Genomic DNA, 24,910 nt, shown 5'->3' with positions numbered 1-24,910 from the left:
TATCATTTAAGAAATTTAAACTTAATAAAGCACTGTGTAATCTATCTCTGGGAGTCTTTATTATCTCTTCTGTTTATTAAGCATATCTAAATACAATTAGATCTTTTGATAACTGCTTGTCCTATAGATTGAGTGGTATACCTGTACTACGATTTAAGTTGTAATTTGCAAAATACTGAGACATATGCTGGAGTATTATGTTAGTCTCAAGTTGTAAAGGTGTTCCTAGTATAGACGTAACTTCTAAGAAATGTGTAATTCCAGAATCAGAGTTTTTAGAACTTAAAGCATCTGTCCATTGAAATCCTGAATTTGTATCTACAGTATTGTGCACATATTTAATTTTGCAAACTCTGAAAAATGAAACAATCCATTTGCCAAATTTAATTTCTTTGAATACCTTTTGGGTTACTTCGTGAAGGTAATGGAGTTTGATTATACAGAGAACAAGTAGGACATCTCCTTATAATTTCTTTGGCTTGTTGCCAAGTGCTAGAAAAATATCTTTCTTCAAACCATTGCTATTAACATGGTGTTCTTATGAAATTCTGAGGCTTCTGCACATTTTCTATTAATAACTGATCAATTTCATCATTACTTTGTGCTAGAGGGCCTGGCAGACCCATATGAGACCTGATATGTAATATATAAAATGGGTGATTTCTATTTCTGATTACATGTTGTAGCTGAACAAATACTGAGGTTAATTATGAATCATCTGGAATAAGTTCAGTGGCTTTAGTATGTAAAACAGGTCTTACTGCATATAAAGAGTCAATAACTATATTAAGAAGTTCTGGAAATTCTAATAACACCATAAATATAGCATATAATTCTGATTTTTGAACTGAACCATAAGGGCTTTGAGCCACTTTACTTATTTCTTCTGACTTATGATATGACTTTCTTGATTTATTTGCATCAGTATAGAATGCAGGGGCTTCAGAAATTGGTGTCCCTTTTACTATGTGAAGGAGAATCCAATTAGTTCTTTTTAACAAGTCTCTTGCTTTTGGGATATTTGTTGCTAATCTTTCCCAAAAACATTCCTGCAAGATCTTTGTCAATGTTCATTTTCTTCCCATAATGAGGGAATTTCAGCATTAGTAGGAGGTGTTATAATTTCTGATGGATCTATTCCTGTTAACTCATGAAGTCTCATTTTTCCTTTCAGAATCAATTCAGAAACCTTTTTTTGCATAGGTCTTTAAGTTTTTCCTCTGTTTTTTTTTTTTTGTGCTAAAAGGATCCACCCTAAGATTATCCTCTCTCTGCATAAGAATTCCTGTGGGATAATAAATAGAAAGCAAAATAATTAAAATACAATCAAGCTTTGGATCCAAGAAATCCACATGTACATCCTGTAACTCTTTTCCTACAAGAGTTAATTCCCTTTCATCCTCAGCTGATATTTTTTTGGGCTATTTAAATCCATATCACCTTGTTACATTTGAAATAAATTACTTAGCTTTTGAATAGTTAATCCAGCTGTGGGTCATAGCAAGTTATTATCTCTGTGTAATTTTTGAAAACCATTAAGAGTTTGGAATTGTTCTCTCCTGTTTTGTACTTTCAGTGATTGAATCTTCTGCAAACATATCTTATATCCTAGATAACTGATAGAATCTCCTTTCTCTATTTTTTTAGAAACAATTTGTAATCTTCAGCAAGTCAAAATTCTCTTTACTTCATCAAACATTTTTTCTTAAGATATCTGTATCTTAATCAAGAAGTAAGGTATCATCCACATAATGATAAATTTTAGATTGAGGAAACAGATTACAATTACTCCTAATGACTATTGGGTAAAATATTGACACGGTGGAAATATTTAACATCCTAGTGGAAGAATTTTCCACTAATACTTTTTAACAAGTGGAGCAATATTATATGTAGGCACCATGATGGCACATTTTCCTTTATCCTGTTCTCATAAAGGTATAGAAAAAAAAAGTTATCTTTTAGATCAATCACTGTAGCAGACCATCCCTTAGGTAATAAAGAAGGCAAGGAAATTCCAGGCTGTAAATATTACTTTAAATATTATTTTAATATTACCTTACTCTGTCCTTAAGGAATTCCCAGGTGTCTTACCAAATCTGATGACTTTTCATTTTGTTTGCTGTTGGCATAATTTCTCTACCCATGTGATTGTTCCTCACGTTTGGTGCCAAATATTTTTTATCAGTGGCACAGTGGTTGCACCTGATCCATTAACTGGCTCAGCTGCTGACTGTGCCTCTGAAGCTGCTGATGTCTACTTGCTGAGGCTGGGGCTCAGGGAGTCTTCACATATTGCTACAGTGTCAGTCACTTCCATGTAGGGTGGCAAATGTCATTTTAACTTAGTCTCAATATTTTTATTTTACCAATAAGTACTCAGGAATCAGATGCTGGGGTGAAAACCTACTAGCTCAGAGAGGCAGAGAAAGCCACTTGCTGACCCACTTCTTCGACATCCTCTCAGAAAGAGAGCTATTTCCTATGCAGTCTGAAATAAAAGTCCTCCAACTAGATGTCCCTCCCTTCTACTTCCTGTGCCTTTCTCTCCCTCTGACCTCCTGACTTCCCCTCACTCCCTTAGTTAGTTACTTCCAGTCAACTGGCTGCTTGCTCTGCCTTTTGACCCATGGTTGATATTATTTAAATTTATTTAAATAATGCAATCTCAGCGTTTGCAGCATGATCAAACATCCTGCAACAAAAGAGCTTTCTGCTCTATCAGTCACCTCTCAGCCACTTGATCCACATTCTGTCTTAGGAGTTCCAAGACAGATGGCACGCTCCAACATTCTTTTGTGGAAAGTGTCTGGAAACTTCCATCCTCAGCTCCCTACAAGGGACACTTGGAGAGCAGTGCACCTAGGTGTGTTCCTTTACCAAAGAAAGACAGACATGGTGAATGGATATTGGGGACCAGTTAGCAGTCTCTGCACACATCTTTTTGATTCACTTGGATTAGTGATTTGCTTGAGGGCAGGGGAAAGCAATTAGCTTAATTTCAGTATTTTTGCATAGAAAGAAAAACAAATCTTTCAGTAACTTGGTAAAACAAACAATGGGTTCCAAATGCAAAGAGTTATGGACCCAGTGTTTTCATTTCTAAGATTAGAGGAGACGTAGATGAGAGCATGGAAATGCAGAACATGTTTGATGTTGAGTAATGAGATGGATATGTGTGTTCTCAATTCAATAAAGTAGATTTTCTTCATGGTATAAACAGGGGTCAGAGGAGCCCACACACTAGATAGCTTTTGGCCAGGGCACCTGGATTCACTTTAATAGAGTAGGTTGACCCCAAATCTTCAAATTCAAAAGGGATTTGTGTACAAACAGAAATTCATAATGTGAAATTTCTAGTTTGCTTTCTATGGTTACAATATTTTTATTTTGTTGTCTTTCAATGATAAACAATGTGAAGTATGGAAACATCTTTTAGTCACTATAGAGTCCTTGATGAATAGTCAAAAAACAGGAATTGAATAATTTTGGGGACATATTTATTATATAATTAAGACGGTGTCTATTTGCCATCTCTGTCACCCAGAAATAAAATCTCTCTGATGATGACAAAGGTGCCTAGAATTCTTGTCTCTCTCAGGCACAGAGATGTTCATTTACGTGCTGATGTTACTTGACTCCATATATTGAATTCTGCCTTTCATATCTTCTTGATGTATCTTAATATTCATTCCCTTTTCTCATAGTCTTTGGCTGTATTTGTGTTCTTTGTTCCTTCTATTTGAGTGAGAAATTTTGTTCTCTTCACATAACTCCAGAACACCATTAGCAAGGATCTACCACTTGAAAAAGATTCACTAATGTTTCAAATTTGGAAGACTTCCTATTGAGTCCTCCTTCCTTCAACCATAGGATTTCACAAAACAAATTCCTGATAAGTCCTCAAGTTTGTGAGTACATACTGCAAATGGATGCCATGAATTCTCTTGGGAGCTAGTTATCAGATATAAAATGATAATAATGATTGAGAAGGTGTGTCTGAAAGGAATACACTCATGTGTTCTAGAAATTTTGAGGCAGAAAGGCAGGAAGAACAGAAAGAAAATGGGTAATGGTTTAACACAGCTCACCATGAAGCCAGTTTTCAGGAGTTCTGTTTCTTCTCAGAGAACTCTGGAAAATACTGGGATGTGCTCACATTCTCCTTCCTCTAGGGCCCTCTTCCCTTTCATATCCTTCTACTTTACTTTGTCATATCAATCCTTAAAAATAGCATTAGTTAAAAGTTTGCTGAAGCAATGGTTACTTAAAATGGAGTATTTTGCTGTAAAGTGTTAGTATGAAAATGGGCTGTTTGTTACAACATATCCAATAGGTGGTAGAAACTTGTGGAATGTGCTAAAGCAGCTCCCAAGAAATTTAAAACTAGAGCTTTCTGCACAGAGACTAAAAATCATGGCAGTATTAGTATAACATAGCTGTAATCAAAATATCTGAGAGGATGACTTGGAGGAGGATTTCTTTGACTTGGGGTTTTAAAGCTTTCTGTTCATAACCAATTGCTCCATTACTTCTGTGTGGTATAGCAGAAAATATCATTGTGGAGAATGTAGAGTGGGGCTTCTCACTGCCTGGCAGCCAGGAGGGAGAAAAAGAGGAAGTTCTAGAGACAAGATAAACCTTTCTTAGAGACTTGCTTCCTCTATAAACCCTACTGTCCATCCTTTCCATCCTTCAGAAGTCTATGCAGTTTTTCACCCCCAATGAACTTATACAGTATTCCATCATTTCCCAGTAATTTCCCGAGGGCTGGTCACAATGTCTTTTAACTGGCAAATGAACTTTGAGGAGATATTTTGCATCTAAATTCTAATGTATTTTCTTGAAAACAGCACAATGATGCTAAATATTTTGTTATTGGCCTTTCTACTAAAGAAAAAAATGATGGTGGAGGGAAATATAAAATAGCGAACTAAATGAGGAATCTGAGACTTAACTCAGACAAAGAAACAAACTTGTCTCTGTTGTTAGGTTGAAATCTGACACCAGAAATTTGAACAGAGATCCATTTAAGTGGAGCATTCTTTAGGACATAGTTCACTGGAGCACCGTAAAGTTCATCTACTATTTATACTGGTGCCATCACTTTAAGATAGGTTCTTTCTCCCTCTTATCCTTCTGAATAATTTCATCTATAAAGATTTAAAAACAAAGCATCTTGCCTGAAAATTGTCAATTAATTATTCATGAGGTCTAACAATCAATAAAGAGTGAATGTTGTAATACTCTGTGACTTCCAGTGGCCATTCAAATATATGAATCAATTAAATAAGAAAATGAATGAAAGACATAAGAAAGACTATAAGGACCTTATACCTCATCATTTTGAACACTGTAAGTGAGTAATTTTCAACATAGTGAAAGGAGTTGATTAGTAAAAAGCAAAGAGGAAGCATTCATCACTTGTTTCTATGTAGGGAGCTGTTTTAAAAGATAAAGTTTAAAAAATTATTTCTTGATGATAGCAATATTTAATTTCTAACACCCTACACTCATACCTTATCCAGAAAATTATCAAGGAAGCCAGCTTTGAATGAGATACAACTATACTTAAGTTCGTTTTCTGATATTTGTTAAAAGGAACCACAGGTGAGAGAATTTGAGAAATTCTGTAGTTGACCTTTTTATTATTAAACTGTTTTTTGATTATGGAAACATCTTTCCAAACCTCATGGTCAACAATACAGTAATAGTAGATCAAGAGATATAAATACTAGAACCACTTTGAGTTTCAATTATAAATGTGTCTTGTAGATGTATAGGATAAAGAGGCAAATCCCGAAGTTCAGAATGACTAAATATTTTTTGAATGATTATGTTTGGGATACAACCATCAGGCTTATTTAAATATATTTCTGAGTATATATATGTATATATATATATATATATATACACATTTATATATAGACAGACAGACAGACAGATAGACAGATAGATAGATAAACAAAGGAAAAGGAAAAGAGCCCACAATACTAAATGAGAGTGGGGAGTGACATATACAGAAAGAGTTAGAGGGAGAAAATGGAAAGGTGTATCATATTTACTGATGCTTGTTCAGAGAAGAATTGCCAGAACCCTCGTGTTACAAGAAAGCATCAGCAAAGGTCAGTTTGGAAAAGTTTGGCAAGACAAATGGTGGGGAGAAATTGCTGTGAAGATATTCTTTTCTAGGGAAGAACATTCATGGTTCCAAGAGACAGACTGTGATTACTCCAAACCACAGAGGAGGCACACACACACACACACACACACACACACACACACACACACACACACACACTCAAAGTCTGCAAGGAACCATGACCACACCTAACAGTGACTTTGAAATCTTCAAAAATATGACAGGATCCCACAATGGCGATTCCACATGGACTATTATAAAACCATCAAGCTGATTAACACCACCAAAAGATCGATTTAGGACTACACACTGCTTAGGACAATTTTGAGATGGCTAGCTGAGATGATCAAGCCTGACAGACGACTTGAACAAGGACTTGAAACAAGCCCTGCAGTTTTTCATTATGCAGCAGCTGGACAAATGATACAGGACTTGACAATTAACCCAAAAATTTTCTTTTCAGGATCCTCTAAAGATGGAAATAATTTTAAGAAAACGATGCCCACATTCCCAAGAGGTGGGATGGGAGGTTTTTGGTCATTTAATGAGTTATGGATATTGTCATTGTTTATGATGGTTGGTTACAATTTGTTAATTGTTAATGGTCAGGAAAAAAGCTGTTCATGGAGATTAGATTCAGAGGTTTTGTTTAAAAAATAAAGAAAAAGAAAAAAGAATATAGATATGAGATAGATCACTGAATCTACTCTGAAAAAAAAAGAAAGAATAACAGGATAAATGGGTAGATCACTGAATCTAGACTAAAAAGAAAAAGAGGAAGATATAAAAATGACAAAAGGTAAATTACTGAATCTATTATGAAAATAAAAAATACTTTAAAAAGGAATTAGTTGTTTTAAATAAGATAAGTAATGAAAATTTTTGTCTGAATTTGTCAAATGTTACTGGACTGGACATTGTTATATATTAATGGAGATTTTTTTTCTGAATCTGTCAAATGTTAATGGACTAGACATCGTTAATGTAATCTTGACTGTGTATATTATATATACTTATTGGACATAATTTTTCTTGTATTAGTTATAAACTTTTTTAATTTTAGAAAAAGGGGGAAATATAGTGGTATTGTGTTCCCCAAAATATTGTGCACCCTAATAAATTTATAAATAAATATATATATATATATACATATATCAATAATTTTATTTTTGTTTGTGAACTATTTAGAGAACAAAATCCACCATGCAGAAGAAGCCCTCCATGCTCTGGGTTGGCCTAGAGACTCCCAGAGCATTATAGTCTATTGCTGAACTGATGTTGCCCTTGATAGCTGCCTAGGGAAGGAATTTAAGTCTTTATTGCTAAGGATACCTAGGCTCTTTCAGAATGCAAGGAATAACTTGCTCAGTGTATCTTAGTTTAAAAGAGTGAGTGGATCTGGAAGTGTAGATTATGGTGAGTAGATTTTTTCTACCATATTAATTAACAGACATTTGATAAGACATGGTTTCTGTTTGTATTTTAGTCTCTGATCTGATTCTTATCAATTAGAATCATAAGATGTCTATAGATAAAAACATAACTTCCTGGGAAGGGTGGCAAATTGTGAATTGGTGTGGGAAGACTGCTGCCTGGGAATAGCATGTCTAGGAGGAGAGATCTCATGATGCAAAAGCAGGATGGAGACAAAGAATCCTATGTCAGATTAATATGCATGAAGGCAGACAAGGGGTTGTGCTGTGTAGGTAAAATAACAGAGGTGAAATGTCACTGGACTGAATGATTGCCATGTTCCAGCACAGTTATAATGACATGGATCATATAAGTAGGGCAGATTTCACAGGGTGTTATAGTGATATACTGTGTACTCTAATAAACTTGCCTGGGGATCAGAGAACAGAACAGTCACTAGATTAGACATAGAGGCCAGATAGTGGTGGCACACACCCTTAATCCTATCACTTGGGAGGCAGAGATCCTTCTGGATATCTGTGTGTTCAAGGCCACACTGGAAACAGAGCCAGGCAGTGGTGGCACACATCTTTAATCCCAGTACTAGGAAGCACACATGCCCTTAATCCCAGGAAGTTACATGGCTGGGTGGAGAAAGGTATATAAGTGTGAGGAAACAGGAACTAAGGCAGTTCAGCTGACACCCTTTTGGGTGAGGGTTCAGAGACTTTCAGTCTGAGGAAACAAGATCGGCTGAGGAGTTGGTGAGGTGAGGTTGGCTGTGGCTGCTTCTCTGATTTTTCACCTTTCACCCTACTATCTGGCTCTGGGTTTTTTATTATAAGACCATCTAAGATTTGAACAATAGGTTATGTTGCAGGTAATATTATTAGCACCAACCTACAGTGAAATTAACTTATGCACGTAGATTTGTGAGATATGTACTCATCTCCTTTCCAGCTATTTGTACCATTTAAATTTTTGGTGAAGTGTTTCTCAGTGTTGGGATATGTTTTTTTTTAAAAAAGAGAGAATTTGCTTCTTTGACAAGATGCATCCACAGATTTTCAAACACTCCCAGAGATAAAGGTAGGAAGGGCTGCCACAGCCCATTGCAAAGAGCACACAGATCAAGTAGTGGGAAAACAAATTGAGATGGGCTCTCTGTTAGCTAGAAGCAGGTCTCTTCTATTGAGAATCCAACTCTTCCTCAGATCATTCTTCACCAAAGAATTGCAGTGATTTCTGCTAAGATGTTAGCTTTTCTGACTCTCACTGGATATCGAAACTATCATCGATGGCAAAGAAATGCATCTGCAACAAAGAAATGTACCTGTGAGTCAGAGACATAATCTTCAAGGGCAAATTCCCAATAGTACATACGCAACAAATCTCTTTCTTCCATGTCAGCGGCTGGTGCAGACCTCGTCTTTGCCATTGTAGACTCTATAGGGAGGATCAGTTCTCTCCAGGATTATCCCAGGGAAGGGTATTATGACAGATTGAAGCTTTCAATCTTTAGCTCATTTGCTGACATTTCTCCACAGGGTCTTTTAGTAATTGTCAACTCAGAGCTTGAGAAACATATACAACCCATCTGTCTTTCTTTCTGGCCTTGTTTGGCCTTTGAGAACACTATTTATGGATGGAGTGATTTCTCAAAGCTAATAATAGGACTTAGGATGTGACTTGATTTCTTCTTTGTTTTGGGTTAGGAAGGAAAGATTAAAATCATCCTGCCTCTTCTCTTTCTAAAGAAACAGCTTTAACAGGAATGATTTATAGAATATAAACTTCACTCATTTGATGTGTACAATTCAGGGTTTTGTGTGCAGCCATGGAATTTTGCAATAATAATCATTATAATAATTTTCTAATCTTTCATTGGCTTCAAAAACAAGGCAAAGCAAAGAAAAGTACACCTCTCATACCCATCATCACTAACTTAGGCTCATCGTTGTGGCTCATAGCTTTATTCCTTGCACCCAGGAGGCATAGGCAGGCAGATCTTTATGTGTTCATGGCCATGCAACACTACATAATAAGATCCTGTCTCAAAAAACAAAACAAACACTAACAACAACAAAAACTGTTGACAGTATGTTTCACGGTCCTATGAACCTGTAGCATACTTTGTGTACATAGATTTGCTGGTTCTAGACATTTCATAAAAATGAAATCACATAATATATGACATTTTAATTGACTTATTTGGCATGGTCATTCACTGCTCATCTGCAGGGTAGCATGTATTTGTACTCCAATACTTTCTGTTGTCAAATAGTATCTCTATAGTATTATGAATGTATTTTCCTTGTGTGTATAACTTAGAATGGAGCTGCTATGACATTCAGCTGCTAGGTCTTCAGCGATGTAGCTGGAGAATTGTAGCACCCTGCTTTCTCGAATGGATATACCATTTTCTCTTCTCAGATTTCATGACCCTAATTTTTCTCCATGTTTGCCAACATTTGTTGTTTTCTACCCTTTCTGTAAGTGGACTCTTTTGTTTCCCAATTGCGTTGTAGTGGACATTCTGAGGCTCTTGTCATTGGCTTACCTGACATTTGTATATTTCCTTTGGAGAAAAGCAAGTGGACATTTGTCCATATTTTACTTAGTTACATATATTATTATTAAGCTGTAAGAGTAAAATGTTCTGAATGTATGTCCTTCATTCAATCTGGTATTTTCAAATTCTCCTTCCATTCATTCTCTTTACAGTGTCTTTTGAAACACAAAATGTTTGAAATTTCACTTCTTGGGAAATTCCATGTTTTCACTTTATGTTTTTGGTTTTGTGCAAGAAACCATTATTACTGAAAGATGATAATTTCTGAAGATTTATTACATTTTCCATTGAAAATTTTATAATTGTATCTATTTTATTTAGAACTGTGATCCATTTTCAGCTAATTTTTGCAAGTGGTGTGAAGTAGTAATAGATTTCTGATCTTAAAATTCTACTCTATTGATAGTGTACATGCATTCTTTTTTTGTTACTTTATTTAAAAATTTTTAATATTTATATAAATAAAAATTTATAATATAATCTTCCTCAACATAGTCTAGAAAGTTAAGTAACACACACACACACACACACACACACACACACACACACACACACACACGCCTCCTGGGAATGGGGTCAGCCCTGGAGTGTTGTTGACATACTCAGTGACTCCTTCTCATTGGAGAAATCTGATTTTGCTTTTGTTGGCATGTGTCAATTACAAATAGCTTTTCTGTTAGGATTGAGACCCTGTCTGTACTTCCCCCTCATTGCCGGGACCCCATCTGGTGTGCATACAGATTTTTGGTTAGGGTTGAGACCCTGTGTCCTTCCCCTCATTGCTGGGTCCTCCTCCAGCATGTATTCTTTGCCAGCACCACAGTGCCTTGGTTTTGTCTCTGCTGTAAATTTTAAAGTCAAGTAGAGAGGATCTTCCAAATTTGTTCTCTTTTTAAGACTGTTTGTTTATTCTGAGTCTCTTGTATTTGCATATGAATTTTATGACTCTCTTGTTATTTTCTCCAAAAATGCCAGCTGGGATTTTGATAGAGAATAAATTGGATATGTAGATGAATTCAAATATGATTGCCATTTAAACATCATTAAGTCTTGTGATGCAAAGATGTGGAATTTCTTTCCATTTATTTTGATTGTATTTTTTTAAAATATAGTTTTGTATTTAAGGTTTTTTTAAATATATGAGTTTTGGTCTTTTTGATGAATTGTATTTGAATTTCTTTTCCTTATTTTCCCCTTTGCATGGCCCATTGCTAATATATAAAGATATAATTGTCTTTTGTTCTTAAACAGAGTTCTTATCTTATATCAGAGCCTTATTTATTGAATGTATTTATTAGTTTTATTATTTTATAATTCTTACATGAATATAAATTCATATTATGCTCATTATAGAGGTGGCATTATTCCAACCTTGTAAATTGTGAAGTCTTTTGTTTCTTTTGGTGGCCATGATGCCTATTTCTTTTTTTAATTATGAGAATCTCAAATACAATGTTTAATAATAGCATAGATACCACATTTCCTTGCCTGGACACTTTCAGTCATAATAACCAACCACCAAGTATAATGTCACATGAATGTATGTATGCATTTTGTGTTTATGTGTGTAGGTTTTTATATATATGTGCATGTGTATCTATGTATGTGTGTGCATGTGCTCTTTATATTGAGGTGTTTTTCTTTAATACAGCACTCTTGAATATTAATTTCTTTTCACAGTAATTGGCACTTATTTCTTGTTGTTATTCTTTGGGTAACATGTGGGTGCATGAATCTTTGACTGGAACTCATGTCTCTGGCTACTATTGTCTCCTGAGGAGTTATGGAACAGTCTATCAGGATGTAATGACAGCATCAGCCAACTGCCAAATCTGTGTGGATTTGTTCTTCCACCCCGGTGGCTGTGGGAACTGCTGCATAATCAGAGTTCTCTAGAGATGTTTCCTCCCAGGCTGAATTGAGGGAGCTATCTATAATCCAGATGCCACTGCTTCACATGCTTCTAAGGCCTCTAAGATTTGGATAAATAAATGCATACACCTCCGTTTATTTGACCAAACTTACAGGTGTCTCTCCTTAGCAAAGATGCCCTGTGTACTTCACACCACCATTCTGGAAGCATTCCCTTTTTAACCTTTTTCTGGAGTTTGCCATCACTAGAAGTCCTTAGGACAGACTTGGCTAAATACATGAAAATAATATTTCTCTAGGCTAATAAACATTCTCTGGCTTTAGATTTATGACCAAAAAAGACTACTCAAGTTTTATTAAACAAAGATGCATATTAGCCCATGAGATACCTGAATCAAAGTGAAAGAAAATCTCATAGATGATTTTTAGATAGTTTATGAGATGCAGCTGTAATATTTGTCACAGATTTGGGTAAGTAAAACTATGTATTTTCATCATTCTTCTATTAGAAATTTGTAACTACCATCTGTGCTCACATGGCATTCCTTCTGTACAATGCTTCTCCAGACTGCCCGGTCCCCAGTCAGTTGTGAATGGAAGGGGATCATGTTCCAGTGCTCCTCAGAAGGGACTAAAGCTTGGCAAGCACACTAAGTCTAGTAAACTACTTCCTATCACAGATGTTTTCAAAATGTCATGGTTCTCAGGTTGCATTTCACTCCAAGATCACTTTAGATGTGGAACATTTGCAAATGTATAGGCTCAGAAAAAAGGCAACTGGAGTGTAAAATTAGCACTATGATCATCTGTATTTGGTGATTTCCATTTTCAAAGAAACAGAGCGAAGTATTAATCACCTTGCTGTGGCAGGGATAAAATGATGGAGGCAATTTATGGAAGAAAGCTTTATTTGAGTTTAAGAGTTTTCCAGTCTATATTGGTAGAGGAGCAAGACAATAGGCTTCAGGCAACAGGAGGCAGACATGGTAGCAGGAGCAGGAAGCCAAGGAAGCAGTCAGGAAGTAGGAAGTAACACAGTCTCTAAACTCTCAAAGCATGCCTCCAGGGACACACTTCCTCTCAAATGGTGACACATCCTAAATCTATCCAAATATTGACCCCAACTGGGGACCAAATATTCAAATGCTTGGGACTATGAGGGATACCTCATTCAAACCACTGCAGTGGGCTCACTAATTATGAAAAGACAAAAGCAAAAGAAAACAAAAGCCTCAACAAAAAGCAAACAACAAAGCAAGCCGTTCACATGCCATCTTTACTGTCACTGCTGGGCTTCTTTTTCGTGGGTTACTGTGGTCGTTCCAGGTAGAATAAGACACCTCTCTTCCTTGTTCCCTTTAAGGAAGAACTAATTTAGCAACACAATCATAATGAGTAAAACCTAGTTTATAAAGATTTTCATGACAACATTGTTTATGGCAGATTATTAAATATTTAATGTTTCTGAAAAGGAGATTGACTCAATAAACTATGTAACATTCATAGGAAGAGTTTTATACAATACAATTATTTTTGAAATTGTATTTATTGATCTGGAAAGGATTCAAGATATACTATAAAATTATATATATATATATGGATTAAACAACAAACAGAATCATTACATATTTGAATAGTTGTGTAAATACATAATCATTATATCCTTCTCTCTCTGTCTTCTATATAAACCATCAAATTATTCCCCTAATACAAAACTTTCTCTAGTGAGTCTGTGTAACACAAATTGCTAAATGGTCTTATTAATAAAAAACCTAGATCCAGATATTGGGGTAAATTCTGAAAGATCAGAGAGAAAGAATAAGCCACAGTCAACCTCACCTCGCCAACTCCTCAGCTGATCCTGTTTTCTCAGACTGAAAAGCCTCTGAGTACTCACCCGAAAGGATCTTAGCTGAACTGCCAATAAAAGCCTCTCGTTCCTAGTCCTCATGCCTTATATAACTTTCCGCTTCCTGCCATCGCTTCCTGGGATTAAAGTCATGTCCTTCCAAAGCAAAGACGTGAGATCTCAAGTGCTGGGATTAAAGGTGTGTGCCACCACACCTGGCTCTGTTCCCAGTGTTGACTTGAACTCACAGAGATCCAGATGCATCTCTGCCTCCCAAGTGATAAGATTAAGGGTGTGTGCCACCACTGTCTGGCCTCTATGTCTAATCTAGTTCTCTGATCCCCAGGAATCCTTTATTAGGGTATACAAGGGTAGATTATTGAATCTACTTTGAAAAAACGAGAGAATATGGATATGATAAGATGAAAAGGTAGATTATTAAATCTACTCTAAAAAGATAGATAGGATAAGATAAAAGGTAGATTATTGAATCAACTCTGAAAAGAAAAACAAGGAAGATATAGAAATGATAAAATATAAGGTAGATTATTGAATCTACTCTGAAAGAAATAAGAGAGAATACAGATATGATAAGGTGAAAAGGTAGATTATTGAATATACTTATAAAAAGGAACTACTTATTTTAAATATTTTACATTGGATTGGATTTTTGTATTGGGCTCACCAAGATAGAATAAATAATAAAGGTTTTTTTTTGTCTGAATTTGTCAAATGTTAATGGACTAGACACTATTAATGTAATTCTTGACTGTATATATTGTATATACTTATTGTATTTATTGTGTATGGCTTTTCTTATATTAGTTATAACCTTCTTTTATGATTCTACACAAAAAAGGGAAAATGTGGGTGATACATTGTGTACTCTAATAAAGCTTTCCTGGGGATCAGAGAACAGAACAGCTATTATATTAGACATAGAGGCCAGGCAGTGATGGCACACACGCCTTTAGTTCTATCACTGGGGAGGCAGAAATCTATCTGGATCTCTGTGAGTTCAAGGCCACACTGAGCCAAGCATGGTAGCACACACCTTTAATCCCTGCACTTGAGATCTCATGTCTTTGCTTTGGAAGGACATATGGCTTTAATTCTAGGAAGTGATGGTAGTAAGCAGAAAGGTATATAAGGCATGAGGACCAGGAACCAGAGGCTTTTAGTGGCAGTTCAGCTAAGACCCTTTCGGGTGAGTACTCAGAACCTTTTCAGTCTGAGGAAACAGGATTGGCAAGGTGAGGTTGGCTGTGGCTTATTCTGTCTCTCTGATCCCCAGGAAAGCTTTATTAGGGTGCACAATATATCACCCAGAAGTCTGCATTTTCTAAATGTTCCATATCTCCCAAACAGTACCACTAACTGGGACCCAAATGTTCAAATATCTGAACCTAAGCAAGTAATTTCTTATTTAAGCCACAACAAATGTCAATAGCCTTTATTGTTTTTCCTGTCTCCAGGACACCTTTAGTCAACAACTGTGTGAAGGTATCCCACACCCAACACAGGATTTTTATTTGACAAATTATGGTTTCTAGGAAGAGCATAATCTCCTGGATAGGATAAATCCAATTAAACTTGTGTGCATGTAACGAGTATTGTTTACAGATACCTATTAATTTCAGTTCACCATATTTGATGGAAGTCTCAGGTTCTCTTTGAAAATAATTTATAATAGGGGAAACTGAAATTATACATGAGCCAAATTCATGCCATTCTTTGGTGTGAGCTGTGACTCAAGCACATGCCCCATGTTCACAAGCTAGCCATAGGAGCTGTGACTCAGGCCTCCATCTGTGTATTTTCTGAATGATGCAGGCATTTATTTGCACTGCTGCCCAGTACTCTATATTCTGCATTAGGCTCTGTACTACAGAAACCCAGAAAATGAGTTTCTCTAGTCCACTTTCCTATTCTGTAATAAACTACCGGAGGTGGCAACATCCGTATGCCTATGCAAAAGTGTCTGTCAGGAAACTCCTGAGAAGGGAAAACACTGTTAAACCAACATACATAACTTTATCATCGATTACCATGTTCTTTGGTGTTTAGTCGTTCCGAGTGGCCAAAGTGTTATTTCTGTCTGAATATCATGATCTGCCACAGCTGAATTAGGAAGACAATTGATCTTAATTCATGAAAACTATTTAGAATCAAAAAGATCGTTGACTAAATATTTAATGATATGATAGCATATTGTCCCCCCATTAAATAAAAACTGGGCATTTTTCTATCTAGTCTTCATTTTACACATGAAAAGATTATTATACTCAATCTCATTCAAAAAAAGTCCTGCTCCTATGAGTGATAAAGAAATTGGAACTTTAAGCATATTCATGTAGCTGTAACTAAAATCATTTGCATGTAATAAATAATGCTAGGTTATAGAAACCATCGAGCAAGCAAACTTTACCACTGCATCAGTAATGTTTCACATTTTAGCTTTGGGATCTAGAACTCTAGAAAGATTGTTTGAGATTGTTTGGCTCGAGGACACAACTTTATGAAAGCTGCAGTTCTAATAGTCACGGGACTTGCTCAAGGTCAGACAGAAAACTGTCTCTGAAATATCTGCAATACTTGTTCTGTTTCTTACAACAAATTTCTACTCCACAAGTCAGTGAAGGAGCTGACTGCCCATCAGATGGCCATGCTAAGGCATCTGGCATATGGATTCTCCTCAGGATGTTGAACCTTGTTGCTAGAGCTAAATTTAATATGGAAGAAAGACAAACAAGGAAGAAGAAAATATGTGAGTTCCTTGGAAAATAAAAACCCATGAGTATCCAAGCTAAAGAACTGACTGATCAAAGATTTGTCTATACCTATGAGATCCAGAGAAGTGAAATAAAAGAAAAGTTTTAAAGCCTGTCTGTCTTAAAATTAAAATACATGCTTGGCACAGTCATAACTGAATGGAATGGCAGAAGTCATAAAGCCAGCACAGCTGCTTGACAAAGATCCAGCAAAGCTGAGCCCATGATGGCTGCCATGTCACCTTTGGTTTTCATCTCCACCTGTTACATACTTGGGACACTTTTAATATTTGTACAATTTGAGGACATTGGATTGATGAAAAATTCCTTATGAATCATTTATGCCTTCTCCAAGGAATGCTGCTTCTACACTTACCCAGGAAATTCCTGAACATACTATTCCCATATCCCTTCCTTTTAGGGAGATATCCTTATCTACTTGAAGGCCTTCCTTATGCCTTGGAGGTTGTGACCCATAAAAAAGCCAAAGGTCTCTTCATGAGGCTATGAGACATTCTTGAAACATCTGTCCCTGTACTTACACTGGAACAAGATATTCAAAACAAAGTAAATTCAAAAAGGTCAACAAGTTCGGGTGGGCTCGAGGAGTTGGACACAGTTCAGATTACAAGGCTCTTCCTACTGTACACTCAGAAAATTGCGTGGCATACAACTCTGTCCTACATAGAGACATATTGGTGAGCAAAGTATGGAGGGGAAAGATGATAAAAGTATGAGGTGTTAGAACCTCCCTCTCTCAGAAGTTAGCTCATTTAGAGCCACTATAATGTCATATGGCCAAGGAACAGCAGAATGCCAAGATTAGACATATAAACAAATTCTGTAAAGATATAAATGTGAACATTGATTGTATTATGCTAGAATTTGGATAATAACTGCAGCAGCTTTAGCCTGAGGATTTTTTTCTGGGCACTTTGACCACTAAGAGTTAATAATACACTGCTTGAGACATGGCGAAATGCCCAAGGTGGTTGAAGATTTTGTTTTAGTCTAATGTCCTTGAAGCAACCAAAGCAACCAGCCTGAGCACAGGCTGTCATATGCCTCTAGATTCTCAAAAATTGGGTTATAGGGTTAATGAGTAAGAATGATAACTCTTTATTAATGATGTCAAAACTTGAGGGAAAATGATTGGAAATGATAACTCTGTTCTGTCATAGTTTATTAGTGATGACTAAAAGATGAGCAAAAGGAAGTGAAACACATGTCTAAAAAACAAAAATGACATGATCTATGTTTTTGGAACATTATGGATGTATCCCTGCTTAGGAAATTCTGTATTAATAAAGAAACACTCTGGCTGCTGGTCAGTCAGGCTGCAAGATTCTCCTGACCACCATGGCCTGTCTCACTTCCTTCCCCCGCCGACTCCTTACATCCTCTGCAGGACCCATCCACCACCGGGGATGGCTCCCAGCACTTGCTTAGGAATAGGAAGTCATTACTAAAACCATAGAATGATTTGTTACTCAGTAATATCCATGTGAGAATAACTTGAACATGAAGTAGTTGGGAACACACCATTTTTTTTGTCGATAATAAGTTCTCACACCACTGAGGTTGTACTATGTCTACCAGTATAACCAGACAGATAGGGCTATCCAACAGAATTCTAACCTGTCATATTGGAGAAATAATTTATAGTTAAAACTTCAGTCAGAGCGAGTATGATATTATATGTACTAAAAGAAAGAGGAAAACTCTCCCTGAGTAAGCCCTTAGAGCTATAAGTTCATCCAATGTTTCTCCCTTTCCAAACCTTATTCCAATGCTCTGATATCCTTCTGTTCACATTCTCTTTCCATGCCAACAGCTGTCAAGAGGCAGGATGCAGAAGGAAATAATACTATCTTAGAAATATATTCATTGTGGCAGGAGGCACCATGGGAGATCAACATGAATCGCTGCTCATCAGGGGACAGGTGAGTTTCTAGTAAATGGTACATTAGCTTCTTCTCTAAGTCATTTTATGAATTTGATGTAGTTTGTCTCAGTTTTTACGGAAGAGAAAACATGACATCAGTGGAAACAGAGAGGAAGAAAGTCAGTGCAAAGGGCCTAGGTGGGGAAGTAAGGAAAGGAGATGAAGCTTGTGCCGACTCTGCTAAGTGGCTCTTGGAACTTCTTGACCACAACTGCAGAAGTGGCTCTTTGTAGAAAACTCTATACAAACATTTTCTTGCATTTGTTTTGCAACCTGGTCTATGTGTACTTACTTATTTTATTTTATCATACTAGTGGTTTTAGCTCGGTCATCTTGAGACAATCTGAAGACTTCCTTTTTGTCTACCACCCTTCATTGCTGCTAGTCTAGTGGTTTTCAAACTAGGTATGAAAACTCATAAAAGTCTAATTTTACTTACCAAATTATCAGAGCCATGCTGATGGTTCACACATTCCTTCTCTTTCCAGGTGTTCTGACTCTTGCAGATCCTCTCCTATTTTTTAATGTTGTTTCAAATTGCAGTATCTCTTTCTCCCTGAACTTTGTTACAGTTACAGTAAAGCTTTATCAGAAAGGCACACTATGTAATCTCCTAAACTTCTTGGCAAAACACATTCCAGTGTGAACATTCACAGGAAGGAAGATGAGACTCTTCAATAACACATTTGCAAATATATGTACAGATATTCACTGTCCACTCCATTCCAAGTAAGTTGTCGTGCTACTCTGAATGGATGAATTATATTATATAACGTTTTAAAATTCTTTTTTTTTGAATGGAGGAAGTTTTGAAAATAGTGTTTCATTAAATCTTGATCTTAAAAATAATGGTGACTACCTTTAATCCCAGCACTCAAGAGGCAGAGGCAGAGGCAGAGGCAGAGGCAGAGGCAGAGGCAGAGGCAGAGGCAGAGGCAGAGGCAGAGGCAGAGGCAGAGGCAGGAGGCAGAGGCAGAGGCAGAGGCAGAGGCAGAGGCAGAGGCAGAGGCAGAGGCAGAGGCAGAGGCAGGCAGATCTCTGTGAGTTTGAGGACAGCCTGGTCTATAGAGTAAGTTCTAGGACAGGCTCCAAAGTGACACAGAGAAACTCTGTCTTGAAAAACAAAAAACAAAAACAACAAAAGAAAATAGTGACAGCAAAAATTACTTTCTGTCTAAGTTTAGAAACCAAAAACTCTTTCAATCAGCAAATTGTGCTTTATTGATATTTTAATTAGAAATGAATTACATACAATAATATGCATTTAAAGAAAAGGCTGATATGCCCAAAGACATATATAACAATATTAATTATAATTGTTTCATATAACACATGTAATTTTATTTGAATGCACAATTGTCAATCTGAGAAAATACTGACTTCCTTGCACACAGTGAATTTCTTACAGAATAACAGAAGTCCAGGATACATTCACGTACTAAGAAAGAAACAATTGTTTTTTGTACTTGAAGGCTTCTGGAGATAAAACAGTAACTTAAGTGTCTGAAAATAATAACCTAATTGAGTCCTTTCCAGAGTGTCCTTAGCAAACACTTCAGACAACATGAGTGTTTGGGGGGAAATGTCTCATTAACTTCTGCCCTTTAGTGAGGAGAAAACACAGCCGGCATCTCCTCACGCATAAGATGCCCCTGAACAAACAGCAGATTTAAAGGCTAATCCAGAGTTTATAAAGCAAGATTCCCTCATAGTCTTTGACTTCCCTCCCTTTCCTCCTCCCTCTTTTCCTTTCTTCCTCCCCTTCTTTTCCCCTCTCCCCACTTCATCCCTTCGGTCCTCCCTCTCTCCTTCCCTTTCTCTTTTTAAAATCTTTTCTTTAATTTTATCCTGTGTTGTACAGTCCAAGAAATTTTATCCCCATCAGGAGCACAGGAAAAAAAGTAACTTCATGAGTCCATGATCCTTGTAAAAGTACTGTTTTCTTTTTCCTTTTTGATAGCTGATTTATTTGGGAACAGGTGTATTGGAATGTGATTTGAACATGTCAGAGATGAATAACTGCTGGAGCATGAAGTCCACGTTCACCTTGCTCACTTTCAATATTGCAAATTGACATGCAGTTTGACAATGATGAAATTATGATGTCAATACAACTTCATTTGAAAACACCAGTTTAGAGAGTTAAATAAATCTGGATAGTTTTGATGTTAACACCTATGTTTTTTTCTCTATTGCTATAAAACCCTATTGCTTTTTAGCTAGGAATATAAATAGCCTTTTTCAAAGGCCCTCCACATAACAATCTAATTATACAATGATCAGTTGCATGGCATTAGACAAATTTTATAGTATCCCTAAACCTCACTCCTCTCATTGGTAAAATACAGGTGATAATGTTATTGGGAAGATCAAAAAAGATTGTGCATTAATTCAATAAACTCATTTATCACTGTGCCAGTGAAGAATAATGGGCAAGTAAATGCTAGCTCTGGTTCTTAACCAACTATCCCCCAGAGATGAAGACACTCAGCAAAAAACTCAGGGCGTTTGTGGCTGGCTTCTCTTTCCTTTTTAGTTTCTTTCCTTTTTTGGATATAGTTTTTTGGATGTGTTCATTGTGGGGATTGAATTCAGAACCTTATGCATACGCAGCATACTGTACCACTGAGCTATACTCCCCAACCCTGCACTAAATTTTGTGAGTACTTCAATGTGTACAAAAATCACTCAGGGCTCAGGAATGACTTTGTTAAAATTATTCAATATAAAATATAAGTAAACGTGTGATATTTTGATATTTTTAAGTCATCATGGAAATGAAATTTATACTTAAACAATTTTACCCTTGCTTAAACCCTCTTAGATATCATTTATGGAAAGCACCATAAGGTACAGATTTGTAACCATATCAAAGAAAAATCAGTGTCATTGTTTCTATTTGACTAAAAAATCAAGTCATCCTTGACAGTGAGGCAGATCATGTGAGATGCTCTGTTTCATTTGAAAGAACTTTTTACGTCATGAAATGCTATATAAATATAAAATTTCACCAAGTGGGGTATTAAAAGATGAATACCCTCACCAAGAATACTAAAAATGATGCCTCGGGCTGTTAAAGAAATTCTGAAAACCTCCTAAGGCTCTGAGCTCTCACAGTAGTGTTCTGACATGTGTAGTCTCCAAAGTGAAGAGCTGGAGGTAGACATCGCACACTTGAGAACATAAAATGTAGTCTACAAAATGTACCTATTGATTCTATTGCTTCTCTGAATTCTCTGCTCTTATCCATTTCCAGTAACGCCCCAAATTATCTTTAACCAGCTAATTTTGTCAATATGAATCTTAGACTCCTGAGCTGTGCTCTTCACACATTCTTTAAAATGAATTCCCCCTCATTTGGAGACCCAGACATTTTTCTATAGAAAACTGACCTTAAGAGGGGCAAGAGTACATGAGTGATTTAATATTAATTTTCTCCTGAGATAGTGATCTGAATAAAGGGCTGAGATTGGAGGGGAATTTGTAGAAAAAAATAAATTTTAGTTTGTAATTTGTGGCGTCTGATGAATTGAGTGTAGATGAAGGGTCAAGGACTAACCATTTCTGACTGCAACATTAGCCTAAGAAAATGACACAGAGAATCAGTGGGTGAAATACTGTTCCCAGTTTTCAAACATGCTTGAGTAGACAACATAATCTATATGAGCAGTTAAAAACATTGCAATTTAAACTGACAACTCTCCAATCACCTGATGGAGAACCTTAGAGAGACAAGGTTTGAGCACATATTGTTTCTTTATTTGGGGAAATTAATTTTGCCTCTGTCATGTTGGCTGTTGAACTGAGGCCTTCGGACCCTTGTCAGAGGTCATTTTAAATTCTTCTGAATCATTTGCTTAAGAAGCTCAGCCTTTCACTTCCCTTTCCTTTGCTTTGTATTCATTATACTTCCTAGCCACAGCCGATGTGATACTTCTTAATAAAAACTGACTTATCTCTTCCTCCTAAGTGCAGCTTCAGAAGCATCCTATCAGTGTCTGCGGAGGCAACTTATCATAGCTGAGAAATTAGGGATGGTGGATTAGTAACTTTCCCGCTGAGCAATAGGAAGAGAGCCAAAGCCTTTCATGTTGCATGTTCTGTTCTATTACCCATTGCAAGATATTCATCAGATCTCATGCAAGGATAGCCAACTGTTTGCCCACATGATGCTTTAAAAAAACTAGCAAATAACATTTTCAGAATGAGTAAGTTAGGAATAAACTTTATTAGGAAAAATCACCATAATATTTTTTTAAAATTTCTCACCAAATAATCAACTTGGAGTATACAAGTGTGCTTCCAGACATAAGTAGATCTTTTAGGTAAAGAGAAAGGAGGAGACAGAGCCATGATACTACAATGAATTTTAAATATAAAGGGACATCACATAGGTACCCCTGAATTACTATGCCCCGTGACAAAGCTATAGTGTCAAAAACACTGTCAAGCTCTTTCAGTGAACTTTTGTGAAATCACCCTGCTAAGCTACTCTATAACTCACAGACTTTTAGTAACTTTTTTCTTTAACTGGCAAAAATGGAAGACTCATTTAAAAATGCATGCATAATACTTGCCATTGTGTGCTCTGACTTAATGTTATTTCTATTCCCAGTGCTTTAAGAAATACTAGTTGTTTTCTGAACCTGGCAAACATACTCTCAAATGCCAACATTGTCAAATTTAAAAGGAAGGAATTTTAAATTGAGAAGAATAGAATTACAGATATACCAAATCCTTCTTATTCAAAGTCACTTCTGAGCTTTTTGCAGTTTTAGATTTAATGTTAGAATTTAAGAAGGTTTAAGTTAAACACCAGGAATCTGAAACTGTCTATTAGAATCTTGATTTCTAGGTGCTCTGTGGACATTCCAGTTGGCGTCTAAGAAGTTAGCCTGACACACCTTTTCCTAAATTCAATCATTACTTTTAAAGATATCTTCTATTCCAGGCATAAGGAAATATGAGATAAATCAGGACTCCAGTAAGGTATGTCCAGACAGAAGAGTTCCATTACCAAAGCCCGAGCAACATCAGCATCCCCATTAGAGTGAGTGTCATAGACTCAGTTCCTGATGCACATCCTGCGCCAGCTGTATCCAGAGATCTTCCATGGTCTGCTCGATGGACTTGCTTGACATCACTGAAGTTCATGTTGTCTGGCAGCCCTGGAGGACACATAATAAAGCACAGGGTGAGGCGTGGCTACCTCATCATGAAAGTCTAGACTAGTTCGTATAACCCATAGGCCCATGTCAAAGTCTTCTTGCTTTTCTTGTCTTCTCTGCTTTCACCCAGACTTCCAAGCTATATGATTCACAGTCCTGCCCTACTCTCATTGTAGAAGTGACGTCTTTATATGGGTGTCCTCAGAAATGCTGTAAAAGCAAAGCAAAACTATTTTGCTTAAAAAAAAACAAATCTTTGGTGATATTTCTCTAATGTCATTGAGTGGCAAAGAAGCAAAAAAAAATTAGTGAGATATATTATCCTGAGATATTCCATTACTGTTTTTCCCATTCTGTCGACTATAGGACTAGCAACAAGTTTTCTCATGAGAATTCAACGAGGAAACATGAAATAATTAAAGAAGACTGCTTAAAGTTGAATTTCTAGATATCACCTTATATCAGAATAAAGTAAGCATGGGGCTTTTTGCTTACTTACTTTGATTTTTCATTAAATTTTTATTAAACACATTTACAAAATACAAAGTGATGTCATGATATAACACAATGTGGAACGAGTAACTAGTTTTGTATTGTGACTTTAAATTTACTAAGCAATTTCAAAATGTACAATACCATATTATGAACTGTGCTTACTGCTTTGTATTATGTCTGAAACATGTGTACCTCCCACGTGAATTTTACACATCCTCTCTCAAACATTGTCCTTCTTGGCTACCACCTCTTCTTCCTCCCCAGCTAGAAGCCTAGGAGCTCCACAAGTCCCAGGAAAGAAGCATTCTACACTCTGTTTTTATGAGTGTGACTGTTCAGATTTCACATATGAGACTGGGGATAGGGACACTATTATAATATCCCCAAATCAATGAATTGTGTAGCCTTTTGTGCACATAGAGGTATATGAAGACAGCCATGTAGATATCTGTCAACATATAAGAGAACTCATCAAAAGAAACACTGGCAATTGAGGATAGAGATGAAACACTCATTTAAATAAAAAAGAAATAAAAGGCAGGTGAAGTGATCTACTTATTTTTTAATTATTATTCCTGAGTATTATGGAAGCTTACAGGCTGGATAGAGAATGGTCCATAAATGATTTACAATGAACCAATTGTTTTCTTCAGGTGGTAAGTGTTAGTGCAACACACTGAAGG

At 36.4% G+C, this 24,910-nt stretch overlaps 1 protein-coding gene across 1 annotated transcript in view; it reads right to left on the bottom strand.

The window, feature by feature from the left end:
* Positions 1–19,783: 19,783 nt before the first annotated feature.
* The window catches only part of Gpc5 (glypican 5), a 1,351,527-nt gene continuing 1,346,400 nt past the window's right edge, over positions 19,784–24,910 (bottom strand). Inside the window, exon 8 of the mRNA XM_042285375.2 lies at positions 19,784–23,732. Coding sequence (XP_042141309.1) covers positions 23,578–23,732 — 155 coding nt within the window. The 3' untranslated portion in view covers positions 19,784–23,577. The remainder of the gene's footprint in view (positions 23,733–24,910) is intronic.

The sequence above is a fragment of the Peromyscus maniculatus genome, chromosome 9, assembly GCF_049852395.1.
Source record: "Peromyscus maniculatus bairdii isolate BWxNUB_F1_BW_parent chromosome 9, HU_Pman_BW_mat_3.1, whole genome shotgun sequence".
NCBI lineage: Eukaryota > Metazoa > Chordata > Mammalia > Rodentia > Cricetidae > Peromyscus > Peromyscus maniculatus.
This window is presented reverse-complemented; position numbering and strand designations above follow the sequence as displayed.